General features: G+C 47.7%; 1 protein-coding gene across 2 annotated transcripts; it reads right to left on the bottom strand.

Annotated features, from left to right (window-relative positions):
• Positions 1 to 416: 416 nt before the first annotated feature.
• On the bottom strand, positions 417 to 21,832 carry BNIP3L (BCL2 interacting protein 3 like). Of its 2 annotated transcripts, XM_040414866.1 has the most exons (6): positions 21,695 to 21,832; positions 14,171 to 14,351; positions 12,372 to 12,438; positions 8,030 to 8,133; positions 5,291 to 5,440; positions 417 to 1,108 (listed from the first exon to the last, which is right to left on the bottom strand). In XM_040414866.1, the coding sequence occupies exons 1-6, from the start codon at positions 21,732 to 21,734 to the stop codon at positions 1,060 to 1,062; spliced, it is 591 nt and encodes a 196-aa protein (XP_040270800.1). In that variant the 5' UTR covers positions 21,735 to 21,832; the 3' UTR covers positions 417 to 1,059. The 2 variants fall into 2 exon arrangements, with proteins under 2 accessions (XP_040270800.1, XP_040270799.1); XM_040414865.1 differs by lacking the exon at positions 21,695 to 21,832 and having other exon boundaries at positions 14,171 to 14,930.
• Positions 21,833 to 23,736: the final 1,904 nt, after the last annotated feature.

Raw genomic sequence — 23,736 nt, forward strand, 5'->3', positions numbered from 1 at the left:
GCAAACCTGGTCAAGAACTACAGGAAACGTCTGACCTCTGTAATTGCAAACAAAGGCTTCTGTACCAAATAGTAACACCGATTTTCTCAGGTGTTCAAATACTTATGTTCAGCAATGCAAGACAAATATATTCTTTAAAAATCATACAATGGGATTTTTATTTTATTTTATTCTGTCTCTCAGAGTGGGAATGCACCTACAATGTAAATTTCAGACCCCTCCATGATTTCTAAGTGGGAGAACTTCGCAGGGTGTTCAAATACTTCTGTTCCTCACTGTATATACCCCAGAGGGCAGGGTGTCTAGTCTCCAGGGAGAGCCATGTATCTATGAGATCATCGGCACAATTCACACTTGGAATTGCTTCTACTTGATGCTTTCTCTATGAATTGGCAGGCTAATTATTTTCTTTTTTGAAATCACACAATCTAAAAATAAATGAACGTTTCTTAGCCAAGCCTCAAGTCCCCACTTGTAATATTCTGTGGCAGTCCTGAGTAGGGATCAAGGCGATTCCAAAATTCCCCATTGGTAACATCATGCAATCCAAATAGAACGGTCGATAAGCCCCACGGGCTTTGATGGGGCCAGATACGCGGTCATCTCTCTGATGGTGAAGGTGCTGTCACCGGAAGGCTACAGGGTGATCAAGTTAAACATCTGGGGCTCTTGTTGTTTGCACTGGGGCCCGTGGTAGACATGACCTGGTGGGTTTTTCGTCGCTTGCAAGGGTTGTCCACAAGGAGAACATTTCTGGTCTGAGCCAGACAGTGACCATATCAACATGGCTGGCTGTAGTCAGACACTTCTTCTCTGAGGGACTCTCAAATGGGAGGGCCAGGAGATGAGCCGATTTCTTGTTGAGTTGGGTTCTTCACGTTAAGCTCGGTGCTCTGAACCTCCCCGAGGTTGCAAGAAAGGGCTCCCAGGTTTGTAAAGATGGGTGACGAGAAGGGGGTGCTTTAAGTCATGCTTAACATGGTGCAAAGTTCAAAATGCACAAATGTGACAGGAACACACCTTCAGGGGGTCGGGGGATCAATTCCAGATCATGCTCCATCAATAAGAACTGGTGGATGGGAGGGTCAATCTTTTCCCAATATAAATGCTGCAATGACAAAACATAGATAACAGTGAGACGTGGACACTCAGCAAATTGTTTAAGTATTATATTTCCGTGCATATAGTATTCATATGGTCAACAAACTTTGCACAAGTCAATGGTACAAGTGAAAATAAGAAACTTTGTAATATATCTTAGAGGTAATGCCTCTTTCCCCACTTATCAGCTGCATCTAGTCAGAGGCAGAGACTAGACAGATTTTCAGCTACACTGAGAGATCAGGTTACATGCAGGGCAGGACTGGCCCACCAAAATACCAGACCCAAGCTCTGACAATAATGGACCCCTAATAAAACAGGTCCTGTATACACAGAGGATAGGTCCTCAATCATTTCCTCTGGTGGGCCTAAGAGACTTCAGACCGATTCTGCTTCTATGGTGTGGGGAGGTGGGGGAGCAAGAAGCTGCTGTACAAAAAGAGGCACAGACAGACAGAGATGTTGCTTCTGGTTTTCTGTCTCGCCCCCGTGCTTGATACACAACTACACTGCTTATTATTTCTGTATAATGTCCTCTATCACTGCTGCTGGTTCTGTGGGGGAGCAGGATCTCCTCTTCTGTGTGTGCTGTGTATTAGAGACATCATAACAGCTAGTCTCTACCTACTAGCTCAGGGAGAACGGACAACTACAGATGGAGCCCACAGAGGGGAAACTGCTAATAAATGCTATATACAAGTCATATAATGGTCAGAAATAGTGCCAGTCCTCATGTACATACCTATGAAAGCCTATTCTTAAAAATTATCTGCAACAACAGGTGCACTTTAAAGGAAACTTTTGAGCAACCTTTTATAATTAAAGCATACACAAACTCACTGTCTAAATACTTTTCAAAAGTTAAACTTCTAATGCCCGCACTAGGGGGGACATTATAGGGGGTAGATAACCCCTTTAAAAATCAGAACAAAAAAAAGCCTTGGTCAACGAGGGGGTGTGGATTCTCAGTGTATGGGAGCATATTAGCAGGTCTATATATAAACACATTGCACAGAAATTGAGATTTTCATGAATGCCATCTGCGTCAGGACACCTAATAGGGCAAGTACATAAAGTGCACAAACTTCATGTTATTTTTTAAAAAACCCTTAAAAAAAAAAAAAATACCATGAAAATCATGTTGTACGTGCCTTCAGGCTACCACTAGGTGGCCTCAGAGAGCCTTCCAAAGTGATCAGTCAGGGCTTAAACATACACGTTGCTGTCACATTTTTACCAAATTCGCAGGGGAAAAAATGGTGTTTTAGGAAAAAGAAATAATGTGAAATGCGAACAACCACTTTAAAGAATTTTCCAGCTTCATATAAATGAAGCCGACTCATTGCGAGGCAGGATCCAGCTACTGGGGAGTCTTCAGGGAAATGCTCGTGGATGCGACAGGAGAGATATTCTGCAGGCAGTCCACACAACAAACCAGAATCATACTCTGTACCGAGGAGCAACAACTCTGAACCCTGCCGTCTACAGAGGTCTCTGAGCAGGCTACTGAATCATGTTATGATGATCACAGACTCACTTTTAAAGGAACCTGTCAGCAAGCTGGTGCTAACCCCAGAGAGCAGCATGCTGTAGTGGCAGTGATGTACAATCTGTATGTAGGATAATGGTGTGGTTAATCCTGAGGAAGGAGTATCCATGTGGTCTCTCCTGCCCTCCAACGGCCGACTGGCAGGTTCCTCTTTATACACAGTGGTCAATGTGACCATCTGATCGCCAGGGATCACATACATCACTGATCATCAGGGATCACATACATCACTGATCATCAGGGATCACATACATCACTGATCATCAGGGATCACATACATCACTGATCATCAGGGATCACATACATCACTGATCATCTGAGCGGCAACGCTAATCAGATATATAAGAGAATCTAGTACTAGTCAGCAATATCACCACATGGGCACTAGTACTAGTCATATACATCACTGACACCATATGGGACTAGTACTAGTCAGATACATCACGGACACCATATGGGACTAGTACTAGTCAGATACATCACGGACACCATATGGGACTAGTACTAGTCAGATACATCACTGACACCATATGGGACTAGTACTAGTCAGATACATCACTGACACCATATGGGACTAGTACTAGTCAGATACATCACGGACACCATATGGGACTAGTACTAGTCAGATACATCACTGACACCATATGGGACTAGTACTAGTCAGATACATCACTGACACCATATGGGACTAGTACTAGTCAGATACATCACTGACACCATATGGGACTAGTACTAGTCAGATACATCACTGACACCATATGGGACTAGTACTAGTCAGATACATCACGGACACCATATGGGACTAGTACTAGTCAGATACATCACTGACACCATATGGGACTAGTACTAGTCAGATACATTACTGACACCATATGGGACTAGTACAGTCGTGGCCAAAAGTTTTGAGAATGACACAAATATTAGTTTTCACAAAGTTTGCTGCTAAACTGCTTTTAGATCTTTGTTTCAGTTGTTTCTGTGATGTAGTGAAATATAATTACACGCACTTCATACGTTTCAAAGGCTTTTATCGACAATTACATGACATTTATGCAAAGAGTCAGTATTTGCGGTGTTGGCCCTTCTTTTTCAGGACCTCTGCAATTCGACTGGGCATGCTCTCAATCAACTTCTGGGCCAATTCCTGACTGATAGCAACCCATTCTTTCATAATCACTTCTTGGAGTTTGTCAGAATTAGTGGGTTTTTGTTTGTCCACCCGCCTCTTGAGGATTGACCACAAGTTCTCAATGGGATTAAGATCTGAGGAGTTTCCAGGCCATGGACCCAAAATGTCAACGTTTTGGTCCCCGAGCCACTTAGTTATCACTTTTGCCTTATGGCACGGTGCTCCATCGTGCTGGAAAATGCATTGTTCTTCACCAAACTGTTGTTGGATTGTTGGAAGAAGTTGCTGTTGGAGGGTGTTTTGGTACCATTCTTTATTCATGGCTGTGTTTTTGGGCAAAATTGTGAGTGAGCCCACTCCCTTGGATGAGAAGCAACCCCACACATGAATGGTCTCAGGATGCTTTACTGTTGGCATGACACAGGACTGATGGTAGCGCTCACCTTTTCTTCTCCGGACAAGCCTTTTTCCAGATGCCCCAAACAATCGGAAAGAGGCTTCATCGGAGAATATGACTTTGCCCCAGTCCTCAGCAGTCCATTCACCATACTTTCTGCAGAAGATCAATCTGTCCCTGATGGTTTTTTTGGAGAGAAGTGGCTTCTTTGCTGCCCTTCTTGACACCAGGCCATCTTCCAAAAGTCTTCGCCTCACTGTGCGTGCAGATGCGCTCACACCTGCCTGCTGCCATTCCTGAGCAAGCTCTGCACTGGTGGCACTCCGATCCTGGCGCTTGCTGGACTTTCTTGGACGCCCTGAAGCCTTCTTAACAAGAATTGAACCTCTTTCCTTGAAGTTCTTGATGATCCTATAAATTGTTGATTGAGGTGCAATCTTAGTAGCCACAATATCCTTGCCTGTGAAGCCATTTTTATGCAACGCAATGATGGCTGCACGCGTTTCTTTGCAGGTCACCATGGTTAACAATGGAAGAACAATGATTTCAAGCATCACCCTCCTTTTAACAGGTCAAGTCTGTCATTTTAACCCAATCAGCCTGACATAATGATCTCCAGCCTTGTGCTCGTCAACATTCTCACCTGAGTTAACAAGACGATTACTGAAATGATCTCAGCAGGTCCTTTAATGACAGCAATGAAATGCAGTGGAAAGGTTTTTTGGGATTAAGTTAATTTTCATGGCAAAGAAGGACTATGCAATTTATCTGATCACTCTTCATAACATTCTGGAGTATATGCAAATTGCTATTATAAAAACTTAAGCAGCAACTTTTCCAATTTCCAATATTTATGTAATTCTCAAAACTTTTGGCCACGACTGTACTAGTCAGATACATCACGGACACCATATGGGACTAGTACTAGTCAGATACATCACTGGGGAGTTACGCCTGCAGATTTACTTTCCACGTGGCAGTGGTTATCTTTAGTGAACCACGTTACATCTTTGCACAGTTACCAGTAATCTCTATGGACTGGTGGTTGTCAGCGAGCACAGTAGTAACATGCAGTAGTCAGTTCACAATCAACAACCCAGACGATGAGACTTACCCCAGCCCCAGGGCAAGGACATGGGAGATGAAAAGAGAGGGGATGAAAACTTTCAGGAATTCTGCAGAGAAAATGCCTCCTTTCTTCATGGCTCCCGTCTTCCTCATACTCAGAGACACGGACCTCTTGGGGTGTCGGAAATGAAATTCCCTGGCGAGACAACAAACAGCAGAGAAGTTATTACAGGGCCTATACTAAAGGTGTCATCGGAGGACCTGATAACTTGTTACAAGCGGATCTCACCCTGAAAGGGGTCAAACCGGAGTCGAAAATCTGCCGAAAGAATTGACTTGCTTTGAATTAAAAAAGTCTGGGTTTGGTTCACCGCTGCTCCATCGGTAAAGGGGGCGTCTCAGAATGACAACTTGTCACCTATCAACAGGACAAGCGTCTGGTCGGTGATGGTATGACCACGGGGACCACTACCAATCACAAGAACAGGGGGTCCTGTGTCCTCCCTTTGAATGGAGCTAGCTGTACTCAGCCATCTTCAATAGTTGCATAGAGGATGAATGGAACAGCAGTGTGTCTGCTCCATTTAAATGGGGGGGGGCACAGAACCCCTACTACCCTCATCACTGGGGGAACCCATCGGTGTGACCCCCATTGATCGGACAGGTGATAAGTTTTCATTCTGGGAATACCCCATTTGTCATGTCTTCAGACACGTCTACTTGTATTCAGCCATGACAATTCCGGGGCATCCCATAACTCTGTGCTGCACCATTCCCCCGTCAATGCCGTGTGTCCCCACACAGTCTAAGGGCTGTAGTGCTTTGTGGATACTGGCTGTGTACGTTCCGCAATTTGCGGACCGCACATGGCCGCAACCATAGTAGAAAATGCCTATTCTTATCAGTGGAACGGAACCACGGATGCGGACAGCATATGGTGTGCTGTCCGCATCCTTTGCGGCCCTATTGAAATGAATGGGTTCGCACCCATTCTGCAAACTTATTCGGTCGTCTGAATGAGCCCTCACACTGTCAGCACTGACTGGACCGTTTTAAGCTGACACCTCCTTTTCAATGTATTCATATATTTCCAACAGGAATAATAAAGGAATAGCACAATGCAAAGTTCTATGTGACAGATGCCCCAGAACTGCTATTTCAGGAGAGTTGACAGATCCCTTTAATCTTGCTCCAAAAAGTCTGCGACGCAAATCCACCAGGTCTGAACCCAGCCTAAGACTAAGCCTCTGTTCACATCACGTCTGCGCCTCCGCCAGATGAATACATCGGGAGTGTCCCCAACACATACCTCTGACGGAAAGCTAAAGCTACGGTCACACTTGCGCTGCTAATTCCGGTATTGAGATGCGGGAGATTATTTCAATACCGGAATTAAACGGATCCGTTTGGATGTTGCACATCAGGATGCACCGTTCCGTTAGGATGCGGTTATGTGAAATCAAAATTGAAAAAAAAAAAACAGATCCGTCAATAAAATACATTTAAAGTCAATGGGTGGCGGATCCAGATCTGTCACTATTGGCTTAGGCTACTTTCACACTGGCGTTTTGGTTTCCGTTCTGAAATCCGTTCAGGGCTCTCACAAGCGGTCCAAAACGGATCAGTTTTGCCCTAATACATTCTGAATGGAAAAGGATCCCCTCAGAATGCATCAGTTTGCCTCCGTTCCGTCTCCATTCCGCTCTGGAGGCTGCTTGCTTTGGTGTCCGTCTGACGAAGCAGAGCCAAACGGATCCGTCCTGGCCCACAATGTAAGTCAATGGGGATGGATACGTTTTCTCTGACACAATAGAAAACGGATCCGTCCCCCATCGACTTTCAATGGTGTTCAAGACGGACCCGTCATGGCTATAGAAGACATAATACAACCGGATCCGTTCATGACGGATGCATGTGGTAGTATTATGGTAACGGAAGCGTTTTTGCAGCTCCATGATGGATCCGCAGAAAACGCTAGTGTGAAAGTAGCCTTACATTGTTTTCAATGTCAGATCAGTTTTTATGACCTTGCAGCGGTTTTGTGTCCGCTCACAAAACGGAATGCTGCCGGAACGGAGGACATCCTGATGCATTCAGAATGCATGAGGACCAAACGGAAACTAATTTTTCCGGTATTGAGATCCTCTGAAACGCAACAACGAGAGTGTAAAAGTAGCCTTAGATGTCTGCCATGGTACAGGCATACAGCAGCATCCATCGCCCGCTATACACTGCACTTTTCTATAAATTTAACCATCTCTGATGAGACTAAAGGGGCACTCTTACAACATCAGTCGGGTAAATGGATATGTTCAGGAGCTTTCCCAATGTAGATAAAAAAAAAAATGAGATGTGAACATCGCCTTCAGGCCTCACGCACCGCAGTCCGGAGCCTCCAATGCTTCTAGGGGTGAATACTGAGGTACGGCCCGTATAGATTTCTATGGCTGCCATATTCTAACTCCACGTAACTGTCATAAAGCCATATTACAGCCACGTGTCCAAGGCCAGAGGGAACATTCAAGTTCCGATGCATTTCCCACTTTTTTTTTTTGCACAGAAGAAAAAGCGCCGCAATCCACACAGTTTCCAATAAAAAGTGCCTGGTTCTGCTCCTTTAGTGTCCTCACGTGGTGCAGCTGTGGACACACTAGACACACTTCTTCCTACCACATGTGAAAGCTTTGCTGGAGGAGGACAGGGGGACGGTGTGACGAGATCTGGCCAGGGGGGGGGAAATCACACAAATATGCCGACTATTTCCGCACATGGCTGAGCAGCTTACTTTGGGGGGATGTTTTCGGGTCTACTCGACCAGTCGGATACCCAGTCTGCGCTCTTCTTCAGCACTTCTTCTTCTTTCTCTGCCTCTCCGTCGTCTTCTTCAGACTGAAAGAAAGGCGCAGCTGCGGTAAGATAGCAGATCTACACAGAGTGATGGCAGGATTACTATTATTCTCTAGGGTGGGCCTATGAGAACTTACAGGAAGCTGAGACACGGGGAGCTGTTTGATGGGGTCTATAGGGACTTTCCCTAAATCTGCATGTGACGGGGAGGGAACACCGAGGTCACCGATTATTCCCTGCCCATCGGCTGCAGATTTGCAGAGAGATCAATAGCAGAAATTGGGGCCTTGGCTTATATTTTTTAACCCCTATAGAGCTCCATGATCACAGAGTTGCCTCCAGGTCACCGGCAGGAACCGCTAAAGCAGCTCTACAGTGTGAAGACTCGGCAAACAGCTCCCCTATCTCAGCTTCCTGGGAGTTGTGAGATCAGTGGGATGGCGGTCTTAAAGGGGCTTTTCCACAAACACCATAAGACACTAGAACAGAGGCCCCCCCCCCCCCCCCCCCCCCGATTCCCCATGTGAATGGAGCAATTCTACACACACCTGACCACTGCTCCACTCTATGGGACAGCTGATAGAGCTCCGTACTCTGCAGTCCCATAGAAGTGAATGGAGCGGTGGTCACACATATGCAGTACCGCTCCATTCACTTGTTCTCATGATCGCTGGGGTCCCATCTGCTAAACTTTGGATAAAGGATGTGTTATTTGCAGGAAAATCCCCTTTAAGAGGCCACCTACCTTCATTCCGGTCCCTCCATGCTGGAGGCACGCCAGCTACCCAGGACAGATGGCGAGATCTCAGGATAAAGGGATTATACTGGAATGTGTCCTTTATGGCGGGTGTACACAGCCCGACGTTACGGTCGATTATCAGGAACGAACTTTAATTCCAGATAATCTGCCCCTGTGAAGGTGCCGCAGATCACTGGATGAATGTGCGAAACGTTTGTTCATCAGGTTATAAGCTCTTCGGTGCGGACGCCTCAATCATCTTTTCGGTGCGGTGTGAACAGGGATCTGCTGCCCAGAAACAATATACCTGTATGGGGATGACAGATAGCAGTCGCCATCGCTCGTCCTCACACAGTGGAGGTGATCGGTACACGTAAATGCAGCTCTTTCCTCCGCTGATGAGCAGGTCATTATCAGGAATGTGTCCTTCCCGATAATTGTCTGCTCGTCGGGCCGTGTAAACCCGCCATTAGAATTGCTAATGCGGTTCACCTACTTCATTCCCGTACATAACAGGCTGACAGCGGTTCCTGATGTAGGAGGAAGCGGATATGGACGCAGGGCATCTCCATGGGGCACAGAGCGCCATTGCCAATTTTGAGGGGGGAAGGAATAATGTGTTGCCCCAATAGGGCCGATCCCTTGTGCCACATATGCCATCATATACTAAAGGATACACGCCATAAGGAGCACAGAAGGCCGGGGGTGAGGGATTGTCACCGGACAGGTTCTTCTGCTCCATAAATACGCTCCGTCAGGGTTACTCAACGCTTGGATGCGCCCATTTAATCACCGATTTCCCGCATTGTCTTAATGACTGTGCAAGGTGTTTAATGTCATTCCTATGTAGAAATCCTTCATCGTATGAAGCACTGAGAGGACCCTCCCTCCTAGGAAAGTGACAAATCATCTTTACAGCCTCCTTAAAGAGGTTTTCCGGTAATTCAGATTCTTGTGCCCGCTGTCTGCCTCCGGAAATGGAAGATTTGCGCTTAGCGGCTCCATGCCGCTCTGCCTCCATTCTCCGGTCACTGCGCGGGCATGGTGACCGAAAGCGAGCGGCTTCATCGGTGATGTGGCCTCACATACACCCCGTCACTGCTGAAGCGTTGCATGTGACCGTGCCCATGGACAACCAGATGTGAACAGCGCGGAGGACCGGAGCGGCATGGAGCATGAATCTTCTGTTTCAAGGGGCAGACTGTGGACATTTGCTGCTTAAAAATCATTATAACCAGAAACCCCCCGTTAAAAGGGGTTCCCGGTAATAAAAACGTACCCCCCATATGCAGGGACCACCAGCGTTCAGGAGCAGAGGTCAAGTATCTGCATCAGCCCCATAGACTTTAAATGGCGCAGCAGTGAATATGCTGAAGCACAAGGGGGGCATGGGGCTCATGCTTAGGGGAGGTCCTTCAGTCCAGGACTAGGTCCTACATCAAACTGGCAAGTGACGTAACGGCAGAGACGTCTGATGAGGCGCTTCTAACCGGTAAGAATATTTTATCAGATACAGAAATTCCGGTTAAACGACTAATCACATCCGTGAGCGGCAGGTCTGGAATGAACTTTAAGAGGACCTATTTAGAGGACAATGCCCCATCTATTAAAGGGTTAACAAACACTAATAATATGGAACTGAAAGAACATTATCCTTTATACCAGAGACTGGCGACAAGTCCTGACGGGTGGCATCCGTTCTATCAGATCTGCGCAATACAGTTTATCCTTGGCCCATAGAGCCTGGTTCTGTGCCTGTGTGTGCCAACCTGCTATACAGAATCCTCAGGTGGAATGATGATGTCATCGGTCCTGTCTGCACCATGCCGGAAGAGGCATGTGACCTGCCCCACACCACAGGAGGCTACATGGGACAAGAGTTAGGGTGTCAATACACCTAGTCCTCTGCCCCAGATACACATACATGCTTGGTACCGAGCATGCATGTCTTCCCAGTGCCAAGAGAGGAGAAAGCCGCTGCCAGACAACACTGCTACTGGGGGAGCACTATTACTAAAGGGGGTACGTTTGGAGAGCACTACTAATAGGGCACTCGGGGGAGAAAGATTACTATTAGTGGCACTATGAGGGGCTCATTTACTTATGGGGGCACTATTACTATGGGAGGACACCCTGGCACAGTCCTTTTGGGGGCACTGTAGGGGGAAATTTATTTTTGAGGGCACTCTGAGTGGCACGGTTGTTTTTTGGAATCATTATTACTGTTCTGGCACTCATCTTGGCATTGCCACTTTCTGGAAGTACTGCTTGGGCACTGTTACTGTCAGGGACGCCGTATACTTGCCACATTGTTTTTCAGCAGACTTCATGGGCATTATTAGCTTGGCACAAATATTTCTCAGGACAGTGTGGAACTATTTTTAAGGGGACTATGTGTAGTTTTTTTCAGGGGGACTATCTGTATGGTGCTAATATTTCTGCAGTACATTATTCTGGGCACTGGTCAGCACAGTAATGGGGGGCAGCAGATGGATGGCACTGTTAAAGGGGTCCTCTCACTTCAGCAAATAACATATATCTTGTAGAGAAAGTTAATACAAAGCACTTACTAATGTATTGTTGTTATCCATATTGCCTCCTTTGCTGGCTGGAGTCATTTTTCCATCACATTATACACTGCTTGTTTCCATGGTTATGACCACCCTGCAATCCATTAGTGGTGGTCGTGCTTGCACTCCATCAAAAAAAGCACCAGCCTATGTGAGCTTTAATGGTCCTGGCCACCAGAGAGGCTGGTTTTTACCTATAGTGTGGATTGCAGGGTGGCCGTAACCATGGAAACAAGCAGTGAATAATGTATCCAGCCGGCAAAGGAGGCAACATGGACAATCACAATACATTAGTAACTGCCTTGTATTAACTTTCTCTACATAAGAAATGCCATTTGCTGAAGTGGGACAACCCCTTTAAGCCACCGGGGTAGGTAGCTGACGTTGTACAGGCGATGAGGATAATGGAAAAGTGAGGAACCTTAGATGTCCGGACAGCGAACTCTACAGAGACGACATGTGCCTGGAAGAAGTTGTCATGGTGGTATGGACAGACCGGAGAACATGAGGAAAGAGAACGTCTACAGTCAGAGAAAACGTCACCTGTGCTCTATTCTGCTGTATATTCAATAGCGATGAGTTTAGCTTATAAAGTAATATCCAGGGACAGCGTCTCTTTTAAGACCCCAGTGACGCGGCTGATTTTACACGACATTCCCCTAGTGATCCTGGCACAACTTGGTACCAAGCACAAGAGAACCCTCAGTAGTAAAGCTCCACCTCCAGACTGCTTAACCCCTGATATGAAGGCTAGCTTCCCAACTCAGGGGTACATGCCATGTCTCTATGGGGTGCTCGCCCTGTCCTCATGCAGTAGAGGGGAGAGCCCATATCAATGGCAGTAAAGAAGGGCAAGTACAGACGAGAACCTCAGATGCTCCCACAGGACTCTGTGTGTCCATATTCTGACAGTGACGAGGCGGCACACTGAGTCCTAGAAACAGAGACCTAGGAGATGGATGGATCAGTACCTGGAAGCTGTCTTTACTGGTGTGCATCTCCACATCAAAGGTTATCTGACCTTCTTCAGGCGAGGGGCTGCAGGAGGGGAAGAAAAACATAAGTCAGGAATGACATACTGCGAGAAGGGGGTATTAATGGTACTAGAGGGAGATCAGGGAAGCTGGAGACGAAGCGGAGAGGAATACGGTGTAATATCAATGGTAGGAGGACACCGGAGGCGGAGGTTACACGTGAGAGGGAGCAGGTCTTCAATTAATAGGTGATTTTGTCAAGACTGGCCGACCATCTCCTATGTGTGGGGGCCTCCTGACTCTCCTCTCATGGCAGGTGATGGGGAAGAGAAGGATCGAGATGTTGGATTTCATCTCCATACATCGTCTAGTGGCCGTGCTTGGTATTGCAGCTCAGTCCCATTCACTTGAATAGGACTGAGCTGTGCACTGCGGCCTCTTCATACAGCTGATCGGTGGGGTTCTTGGAGTCAGACCTCACCAATCAGATATTGAAGACCTGAGGATAACCCCTTTAAAGCCGCTCAATGGGCCAACCAGCTTTACTTCCGCATCCAGTTTGCCTGTTTTTCAGCAGCACATCTCCGTGTATGAGCAGGGATGTACTGCCGACAATACAGCAAGCTGTATGGAGATGAACGCTTGTACCACCTGTCGTCTGTCTGCATTACCATGACTGTTACATTTAAAGGGAACCTGTCATCACGACATACAGTGCAAGCCGAAGGCAGAATGTTATAGAGCAGGAGGAGCTGAGCAGATCGATATGTCGTTTTATGGGAAAAGATTCAATAAAACTTGAAATGTATTCATCTAAATCTCTGCTCTTTCTGAGCTTAGGAGTCAAGAAGGCGGTCCTATCAGTGATTGACAGTCATCCCTCTGTGACATAGGCAGCCATTACCCACCGATTAGAGACCTGCTCAGCTCCTCCTGCTCTATAACATGCTGCCCGCATTGCATTTTGTGGTGATTGCTTGTATAATCCAACCTATTATAGGTTTAAGCCCCCTAAGGGGGACTTAACATTAAAAAAAAAATAAAAAAAAATCCAAAATGTAACTATTTTTCAAAATAACATTTTCCAATATTAAAAAAAAAAAAAAAACATAATTCGCATCGCTACTTCTGAAAAATGTTCCAAAAAAAAATATATCATGTTATTTATCTGGCGCGATGAACAGTGCAAAAAAAATTAAAAAAATACTCTTAAAAAAAATGGAATAAAAAGTTGTATATACACCACAAAATCATACCCATAAAAACTAGGGCTCAGGCCGCAACAAAAAACAAAAACACAGTATCTTTGATGGGAGAATAAACAAAAGTAATGAGTGTCCAAACCAAAGCAATTAAAAAAAAAAAAGTTTTTAATGTATTCAAAAGTTAAAAAAAATAAAAATACTTGGTAACCCTGTCATGGTACTGACCCACAGAATAAACTTTACTGTACAGTGTATGTAAAAATAAGAAAAATGGCAGAAAATATTTTTTGTTCTGTCACTGTACAAATATTTTTTTTTTTTACTATTTTGTAATATATTATGGTATGTTAAATAATAAAAACAATTTATTTTTTTAAAACTACCATAAAAAGTGTTATCGAAAACAGCACAACGTGTCACAATGAAAAGACAGCAAGAAATAAAAGTTAGAGCACAAATCGCTAAAAAGCGTGCGGTCATAAAAAACCGAAACACTCTGGTGGTTAAGTGGTTAACTGGCCACGAATCACTAGTGGACCCCAAGCAATCTAGGCGCCTGGAGGTGGAAGGCCAGGACGGAGGAGCACTCACCTCTCGCACTGCGAGCTACTCCGGGAACTGCTCTGTCCGGACTCGTGCTGGGCGTCCAGGAGGATCTTCTCCATGTCCCCGTTGTGGATGGAGGAGGATGAGGGTACATGCTCCAGACCTCCATTCCTGTTGCTGTCCAGGTTGTTCCCGTTGCTGTTCATTTGGATCTCCACCCAGGAACCTGTGAGGAGATATGGACTCGTCTGGTCAGCCAGGATGAGGGGCGAGCGTCTACCCTTATCACACGCAGCAGGCACCGGGCCGGAGCTCCAGATAAACCTCCTGAGCGGCTGCACCCGAATTACGTGACACAGCAGCCCAGCAACACACAGTCCCTGCTGCTCTGACAGGTCTAGAACATGCCCAGAGGCCGGCCTCACGTGTACCAGCTCCACACAACGTCCCGACAGTGAATACCTCCTGCCGTCACCGGGCAGCATCCTTTAAACTTCCCAGCGCGTGACGTTACAGCTATGCCGGGTTTAACCCTTGCCAGGGCCACGTACCTGATGTAACAGCTGCATCATGGGATCACTATGCACGAAGCGCAGCGGCACAGAACGTTTCTGACTCAACACCTCAGAAATCCTAAAGTTGTCAGAGTCGGACAACGTGTACTACGACACAATCAGGAGTCTAGGAAAGCTGGGTGGCTGCCCTTGTGAGAGGTCCTACAGCTTCCATGGGTGAACTATGGCGTGGCGGCACGTAACGCAGGAACCAGGGTCATGTCAACAGGCGTCGCGTTTCATCCGCGGATTGGATCGTTCATATGGCTGCCTCGAAAGCAAAATAATAATATTTAAGTCCCAAATTCACCCATCGGTTAAAGAAGTTGTATATAGAGAGAAAAAAACATGGCTGCTTTCTTCCAAACAGCGCCACACCCGTCCGTGGGCTGTACCTAGTACTGCAGCTCAGCTCCACAGTCACTTCTGAGACATCTATAGCCGCCTTTGTGGCTCTCACCGCAAATCTGAGGTGATTTTGCTGCGGATTTACGGAGGATTACACCCCATACAGTGAAAATCCGCTCCATTTCCGCAAAAAACGCAACAAAATGCTGCGCATGAATCAAGCCACACAGCAAAACCGCCACTGTTGCTCATAGCAACCGGTCAGTACAATGAAAGCAGTGCTGTGATTGGTTGTCATGCACACCAAGGTCCTTCACATGAGATTTAGGGCTCATTCAGACGGCCGTATGCTGTCCGCAAAAATGTGGATCTGATTTTTTGCGGACAGCATTCTGTTTTTTTGCTGAACCATAGAAACTGTCTTGGTTGCCCGAAGCAGCCAATCACAGCTCAGCTCTCATTTCTTATACTGCTCTGGAAAAATGAAAGCAGCGCGGTGATTAGCTGCCATGTCCAGCAAAGTACTTCAAAAGTGAAACTGTCTTTGTTGCCCATAGCAACCAATCACATCGCAGCTTTCATTTCTTATAGTGCTTTGGAAAAATGAAAGCAGCGCTGTGATTGGTTGCTATGGGTAAGACAGCTCTTTTAGACAGATTTCATTATTGGATGTCTCTGCCCCGCTCTAATTTTGCACACAAGGTTTATGGGGTAACTGTGGGTGAAATATGGCCTAGCAGCACGTAACGCAGGTCATGTTTCATCCATCAGTATGAACTCTCATATAGCTGCCACAAAAGCAAAAATAATAATGTTTTAGTCCCAACTTCACGCATTGGTTAAAGGGGTTGTATAGAATTAGAAAAAAACATGGCTGCTTTCCTCCAAACAGCGCCACACTTGTGCATAGGCTGTACCCGGTACTGCAGCTCAGCCCCACAGTCCGGTTCGGGTGCTGATTCCATAGCCGTCCATTAAGCTGATGCGCCCCCTGGCATATGTTCAGCGGGTATATCTTTTTAATTGATGTACTGATGAGCGTCGCCAAAACTACCGTCCTATGTGACGGAGCGGTACAATAGTATATATATATATCCTGACCCACCAGACAGGCGCTGGGTGGACCTGACAACTCTGACAACCATTCCTCCCCCCCAGTCTCCACATAATCCGTCCTGCTTTCCTCTGTAAATCTCTGTCCTGAAATACTCCCAGACAGCCAGAGATGGAGGAGGGGGGCGAGGGCGGCCTGCGGAGACCTCGGGGTGTGGGCAGAGCGACACACGGCTCCTACAATGTGCAGTTCTGCACGCACGCTGGCATCTCTGCCACATTCGCCCCGGAGATCCCGCTAATCCTCTCAGTATGGTCAGACTCTATTTATACGCCGCTCGGCACAAAGGATCTTCAGGAGAGACGCAGGTTAATGGCTGCCAGACACAATGGAGTGACCGGCCCCATTAACATCAAAGGCAGCATCAGCGTCAGACCATGCCCCCCCCCCCCTGCACCTGGATGACTACACGGTCAGCTCCGCAGGATGCATCCAGGCATATATAATACCTGCTACAGGTGCCCTGTGCAGGAGAAGGACCGGGGAATCAAGCAAAGGCCTCATGCACACGACCGTTTTTCGGGTCCGCATCTGAGCCGCAGTTTTTGCGGCTCGGGTGCGGACCCATTCCCTTCAAGGGGGCCGCAAAAGATGCGGACACCGTTCCGTGGCCCCGCAAAAAAAATATAGCATGTCCTATTCTTGTCCGTTTTGCAGACAAGAATAGGCATTTCTACAATGGGCCGCCCGTTCCGTAAATTGCGGAAGGCACACGTGCGGCTTCAGTTTTTTTTTGCGTATCCGCGGTTTGTGGACCGTTAAAAAACGGAATGGTCGTGTGCATGTAGCCAAAGTCTCAGCTGTGGGAAGTTTAAGGCTAGGTCTACACGACGACAATAAGTCGTGCGACAGATAGGGCACAACTACACTGCGACACACCAATGTCGCGCGACAATTTTTACAATGATAGTCTATGCGGTGTCGCAGAAAAATCCATCTCAAATAGATTTTTTGCGACTGTCGCGTCGCAGTGCGACACCATAGACTATCATTATAAAAATTGTTGCGCGACATTGGTGCGACAAATGTCGCCGTGTAGACCTAGCCTAAGGTCTTATGGCCAAAAAGAATTTCAGACAACAAGCAGAGATCTTGAAATGGTAAGGTATTAACACACAGAGGGGACGATTTTACCAGCATAAGAAAAGAGGCGGAAATTATGCCGGATGCCATAATTGCGCCATAGTTTAAGATGGCCGGATGCGTGTGACCACTGTGGACATCATGTCTGTAAAGCCCTAGTCACATGACCGTGTCCATTTTACGGACCGCAAACCGCTTCTGAAGGGCTTCCTAGTCCCTCAGCCGTGCGGCAAAAGATGGGGCATGTCCTATCTTTGGACGCATCTTGAGGATTTATTGAAGTCTGCACCGCATTGCGGATTGTGTACACGGCCGGTGCTGGAGTTTTGTGGATCCGCAAAACAGACACGGCCCTCACACAGTCATGTGAATGGGACCAACAGGTGGATTTACACTGCCCGATAATCAGGCAGATAAACGGGGACGAACGGTCCTGCCAACGCTCGTTCCCGACAGTCCGCCCGTCTGAATGTGCCGCCATATGATGAACGAGAGAAGCATTCATTCATCTGGTGATCCCGTCATTCGTGCAGGCACATCAATCATCGCATATGGGCAGTAGATCGTGTGGTCTAAACCATGATTCTGTACGCAACAGCGATCCCTCGTCCTCATACTGTGGAGGTGATCTCCTCCACTGAATGAGCACTGGAGGAGGATCTACCGTCCAAGCTCCTACCATCACAAAGCCTTGCTACACCAAGAAGCCCCAGAACAACTCACCCGAACCTGACCGGGCCGCCAACCAGCCCAGCCGGAGCGGGCCGCCAACCAGCCCAGCCTGACCGCGCCGCCAACCAGCCCAGCCTGACCGGGCCGCCAACCAGCCCATATAAACCTACAAAAAATGCCAGACCGCTTATAATGAATTGATACTTTATTACAAAATCACATATATTTCACAAACATGATTAAAAGGACATCACTGGAGGAAACATACAGCGGATACAAGTCCATATATCAGTCCATTATGTAATACATGAGAGTAAAGTGCTAATGCAAACAAATCATCTATGATCAAAAGGACATCGGACAGTTACCCATGCTGTGTCTCCTCCAGGATGGGGCCAGCCGCCAACCCCAACGCGCGTTTCGGCGTACCTTCGTCAGGGGGTAGCGTCATCACTGGGGGACATGGGTTATATACAGCAGTCAGCCAATCACTCCGCACATGTTAATGATCCTACTTCTCCGTCCGGAAGTGACCTGGAATGTTGACGCCCAGCGCGTAAAGAAAGCGCGTGATCTACGTTATGTCACGTGTTCGTGCAGCGATCATGTGATGAAGATGTTGACACGCAACCGCGTCACAAGTGTCGCGGGTTCGTGTCTCCGCCCCCATAAGAGCAATGCGCATGTCAGGAATGACGTCATAGAGTACGCAATGATCTAAATAATATACATATAGAGAGCAGAACACGGGAAAGAGGAAACGGAGGAGTAAAAGGAGCGGCCGCCCTCACTGGAGTTCAAGACAACGAATAGAAATAGACAAAAACCAGGAACAATATTTCAAACCCCAATAAAAGTGTCACCAAATGTTAATAAATATACTGAAAATGATTGCTAAATTATATGTCTAAAAACGTAGACTCATAATGTGACATACAAAACTGATAATATTATACACCGCGTATCCTACGAATATCATCAACACCTAAATCCACACAATATATGAAAATACATTAGGGTTTTCTAATTACCGTACATGATTACTTATACTGATTCTAATTGATAATTCATAATCAATTCACAATCTCTCACTACATGATTCAGAAAGGCATCTCTATAATATATATATATATGGGAAACATGATTAGGCAGCGTTATTCTTAAATGGTGTACTCGTCAACCCATGATTCTGCATTAATATCACCGTACATATCATCCTCAATAGATTGAGTCTATGATAATGCCGTCCTATCAGTGACAGATATGGGCATATACAGGACGCCTCCTACCGAGCCATAATAGTGTGATCCCTCCAGTGCACCATAATATGAATTTGTGATGTTGCAATTAACAAGCAACGAACATACTAAAATATCAGATCAAAAAGAAGGAGAAAGATCCAACAAATACATCTACACACTTCTAGGATAGAAATCCCTCCATATGTCACCATGTTGTTTGTGATTGTGTTGACCCAAATAATGAAAATTAAAATAAAAATATAAAATATATTAGAAATGAAATTAATAAGTAATAAATGATAAATGAAAGAACGTGTTAAAGAGCATGTATGTGTCCATACAGTGATCCACATAGAGGGTGATGCATAATCACAAGTTATTGGTATCCTACGCACTGGTCTGATACTCATACTGGTCATGCCAAAGATTTTTGGGCTAAAATCAACCAGACCAGAGCGTGGATCTTAACTGTGCACAACCCACTTATGTGGTCACATCTGTGAGCTTAAAACTCCATTACATGTGGTATCTAATACCAACACCCACCCCAAAAACAACTCTGCCTGCTATACCGGACATATTGGAGGTGTCCATATCCCTATGGCTGCATATATATCCACCCCTTCACTCAGTCTTCAGAATCGCAGAGTCATGGACTATACGACTTATGAAGAGTGTGAAGGTGGCGTGTGGACAACCCAAACCCATGATGACCCTAGAGAATGGGGTTAACAACTATTAAAATCGCGAGGCAAATGCTAACAACAAAGACCAAAAAAAAACCTTGGGTGTGGAGACCCGGATGAACCCTACACAAATTTTTATAGATATGAGGCGAAACCAGTGGACTCCCCCAACCAGCCCAGCCCTGGGCCACCAACCAGCCCAGCCTGACCGGGCCGCCAACCAGCCCAGCCTGACCGGGCCACCAACCAGCCCAGCCTGACCGGGCCGCCAACCAGCCCAGCCTGACCGGGCCGCCAACCAGCCCAGCCTGACCGGGCCGCCAACCAGCCCAGCCTGACCGGGCCGCCAACCAGCCCAGCCTGACCGGGCCGCCAACCAGCCCAGCCTGACCGGGCCGCCAACCAGCCCAGCCTGACCGGGCCGCCAACCAGCCCAGCCTGACCGGGCCGCCAACCAGGCCAGCCTGACCGGGCCGCCAACCAGGCCAGCCTGACCGGGCCGCCAACCAGGCCAGCCTGACCGGGCCGCCAACCAGCCCAGCCTGACCGGGCCGCCAACCAGCCCAGCCTGACCGGGCCGCCAACCAGCCCAGCCTGACCGGGCCGCCAACCAGCCCAGCCTGACCGGGCCGCCAACCAGCCCAGCCTGACCGGGCCGCCAACCAGCCCAGCCTGACCGGGCCGCCAACCAGCCCAGCCTGACCGGGCCGCCAACCAGCCCAGCCTGACCGGGCCGCCAACCAGCCCAGCCTGACCAAGGGGGAAACTCAGAAGACAATACATAAGAACATCCCAGAAGCTGATGGTGTACCAGAGCCTGCAGTGGTGGTACAAACTGGCCCCATGTCTCGAGAAACTCCCCAACAGCCGGTACAGACTGAGCGCCACAGCCTGCTCATCGAATCCGGGTAGCACCGACAGAACAGTGCCCGCAGTGTGACCAGGAGATGGTGGAGGATGAGGCCCACTTCCTGCTGCAGGGACGCTTACTTCAGGAGACTGACTGATCTCTGCTCAGACTTCACCTCCATGGAGGAGAAAGGAAGACTCTCCACACTGGGGCTTGGTTTATGAAACAGTAACACCTGATGACCAACCGATTCATACGTTTCCATAGACTGAGAGGAGCCTGATATGCCATGGACTCCTATACCCCCACCCCCCAACCTACCCAATTATTCCCCACTTGCTTTGGCAACGCTATTATGCCTTTAGTCCTGCCAATAAAGCTTATTTGAGATAGATGATAGACAGACTCCTCCTCCACACATGACACAACCAGTGGTCACGTGATGTCATCCCTTCTGATATGATCACACATTCATCACATTGTGTCTTCATGATGATGATCTCTGAGCACTGACCAGTCACATTACCCACATTCACCACAGTGAGGCGCTGCAGGTGACAGGCAGGTATCACACATGGAGTGCCTGTGGCCCGGCCAACTGTTGTGGTGCCTAATGGGAGTTGTAGTAGCACAATAACAGGAGGGCCACAGTGTGAAGGGCAGAGATAAACACTATGGGATCAGTAGGGAGGGGGGGTCACGTGACGGGAGGACTACAAGACCCAGGAACACCAGCCCAGACACGACAATAACAACACTGTGTACATCCTCCTCATGGCCCCGCCCAGTCATGCCCGCCCCTGCTTCCCCATTGGCCAAACTCGATCATTCTTTCCCCTAAACCCCGCCCATACACCCCGTGCTCGGCCCTGATTGGCTACTCCTCGTGTTTGTCTGGCTGCCTTGTCCCCCGTCTCTATCTCGCAGACGCCGAGCGCCCGGGGACTGAACGTCTATTTCCGCCTCCTCCCTCCGGACTGGACACCGCGGCCGGCTACCGGGGAGACCGGAGCGCACTCACCGTGCAACGCGGGTTCCTCCCCGTTGTTGTTGTCCGACATGACGGCGGCAGCAGCTTCTGTCCGTTAGGGTAGAGAAGGCGCCGCACTGCGTAGCCACGCCCCGTCTGACGTCACCCCGCAGCATCACCTGAGGATTGGGGCGGGGTCGAGTGGTCAGATGATTCTCAGAACTAGTTTAACTCTTTGATGGCTATAAAGTTACGTGGCAGCGAAACGGTCTTGTGTGTTGCGTTCAGGGTGCGGTTTTGCAGCGGTTTTCGAAGACATAGGAAAGGATTTTAGCACATCCTGCGTTTTTTTTTTACATATATGTGCATTATCCCCTATGTGTTTGATTTAGCACATGCGGCATTTCCTATTGTCCATATTACGGACAAGGATAGGACTGTTCTATTAGGGGCCGGCTGTTCCGTTGCGCAAAAAACGGAATGCACACGGACGTCATGAGCCCTTATCAGAATCTATTTTGCTGTGATTTTTGTAAACAAATGAATAAAAATACTTTAAATCTGCGGTGTTAAGCCCCTGTTCACATGGATTCCGCACCCAAAAGACCGGACGGATGCAGGTGGAAGTCGTGTTGCTCCATTCAATGGGGCAGGAATTCAAACTGTAAAACTGCAGCAAAAAACGCAGTGTGAATGTACAAGAATCAATGAAAAAAAATAAAAAGACTCAAGTTTTAAAAGTCTCTTTGTTGCCGTAGCAACCGGACCAAACCTTTCACCCTAAAACTAGTGTTACTCTCTCAGGCCCTGTTCAGACAGAGGGGGAGAGTTATAAAAACTGGTGTGAAGGAAAACGGCCCTCGTTGCCCATAGCAACCATTCAGAATAATCCTTCCATACCCTCGCCATCACCTCCGTTCATCCTCAGGCAATTATGGAGTAACCCTTTAAGCTCACTTGCCATTTTTCTGGAAAGCAGCGCCCAATGTAGGTTTAGGCCTCTTTCACACGAGCAAGTATTCCATCTGAATGTGTCCTGCGCGGTCTGACACTGGCCGTGATCGGATAGGGACCGGCGCCAGCCAGCTGGACCTGAATTACTGACTGCTGGCAACTTTTATTGGGAATAATAGAGGAACGGCAGAACATAGTCCCGAGAATAGAGGCTCCAGAATTGTTATACACGGGGGATGCAGCAGACACAGAAAGCCTGCAGCGTATTCCACCCCTCCTAGGAAAGTCTGACACCACTGAAAACCTAAAAATCGTGGCTGGACGGCAGTTAACCCCCATTTTCCACTTTCGAGGAGCTGTTTGGGGCATTTGACACGCCATAGAGCAGCTCAGATGGGTGGGGGTCCGACAGACGACGACGCAGCCTCCTCACAGCGCCGTCCATTGCATAGTGGCCGTGCTTGGTATTGCAGCCTAGCCCCATTCACTTGAAGGCTACTCGTCGGGGGTCCCAGGAGTCGGGACTTCCAGCTTTAAGAACAGACCAGCTTCGGCAGGGTATCGCCCCTCCTGAAGGAGCCCAGCCCTGTATGGAGGCTTACCGGAAGGGCCCTATGGAAAAATAATCTCTCTCAAGTAAAGAGGACCAGCTCGCCAGTGCCATCTTGTGGAAGTGGCTCCCTAGGAGTCAAAATCCGAATTTTTAACAAGCCTTTGGATAAGATTTGTTAAAAGATGGGATTTTGCCTCGTAGGGAGCCACTTCCACAAGATGGCGCTGGCGAGCTGGTCCTCTTCCCGTGGGAGATACTTCTTTGCCTAAGAATAGACCATAAATATTTCCGACCTTCAGGACCACCCATCAGAAGGAATTCAAGTGTCCATCCTACTTCTACACCGGAGACCCTATGTACGATCCTATACAGGGTAAACATCCCGATCCTATACTAGTGCGGGACGTGGGGAGTACATTACATGTGCTGAATGAAGGACCCCCATAATACATGACACAAGAAGCATGCCCCCTAAGGGCTAGTCGTGGCACTACTGCACTGATGTCACCAAGAACCACACAGAGACGCCGTGTCCTGGATCATCAACGGCTCAGCACATCTAATCACTAAGACCGTAACGAGGACG

Source organism: Bufo bufo, chromosome 1 (genome assembly GCF_905171765.1).
Source record: "Bufo bufo chromosome 1, aBufBuf1.1, whole genome shotgun sequence".
NCBI lineage: Eukaryota > Metazoa > Chordata > Amphibia > Anura > Bufonidae > Bufo > Bufo bufo.

Excerpts from the sequence above, each read along its gene's own strand:
- BNIP3L (XM_040414865.1), bottom strand. The coding sequence starts at position 14,610 with ATGCTGCCCGGTGACGGCAGGAGGTATTCACTGTCGGGACGTTGTGTG. Across the intron at positions 12,439-14,170 it reads AGTAGCTCGCAGTGCGAGAG|CCCCTCGCCTGAAGAAGGTC; the intron begins GTGAGTGCTCCT and ends CCCCTCCTGCAG. Across the intron at positions 5,441-8,029 it reads CCCGAAAACATCCCCCCAAA|GGAATTTCATTTCCGACACC; the intron begins GTAAGCTGCTCA and ends TTGTCTCGCCAG.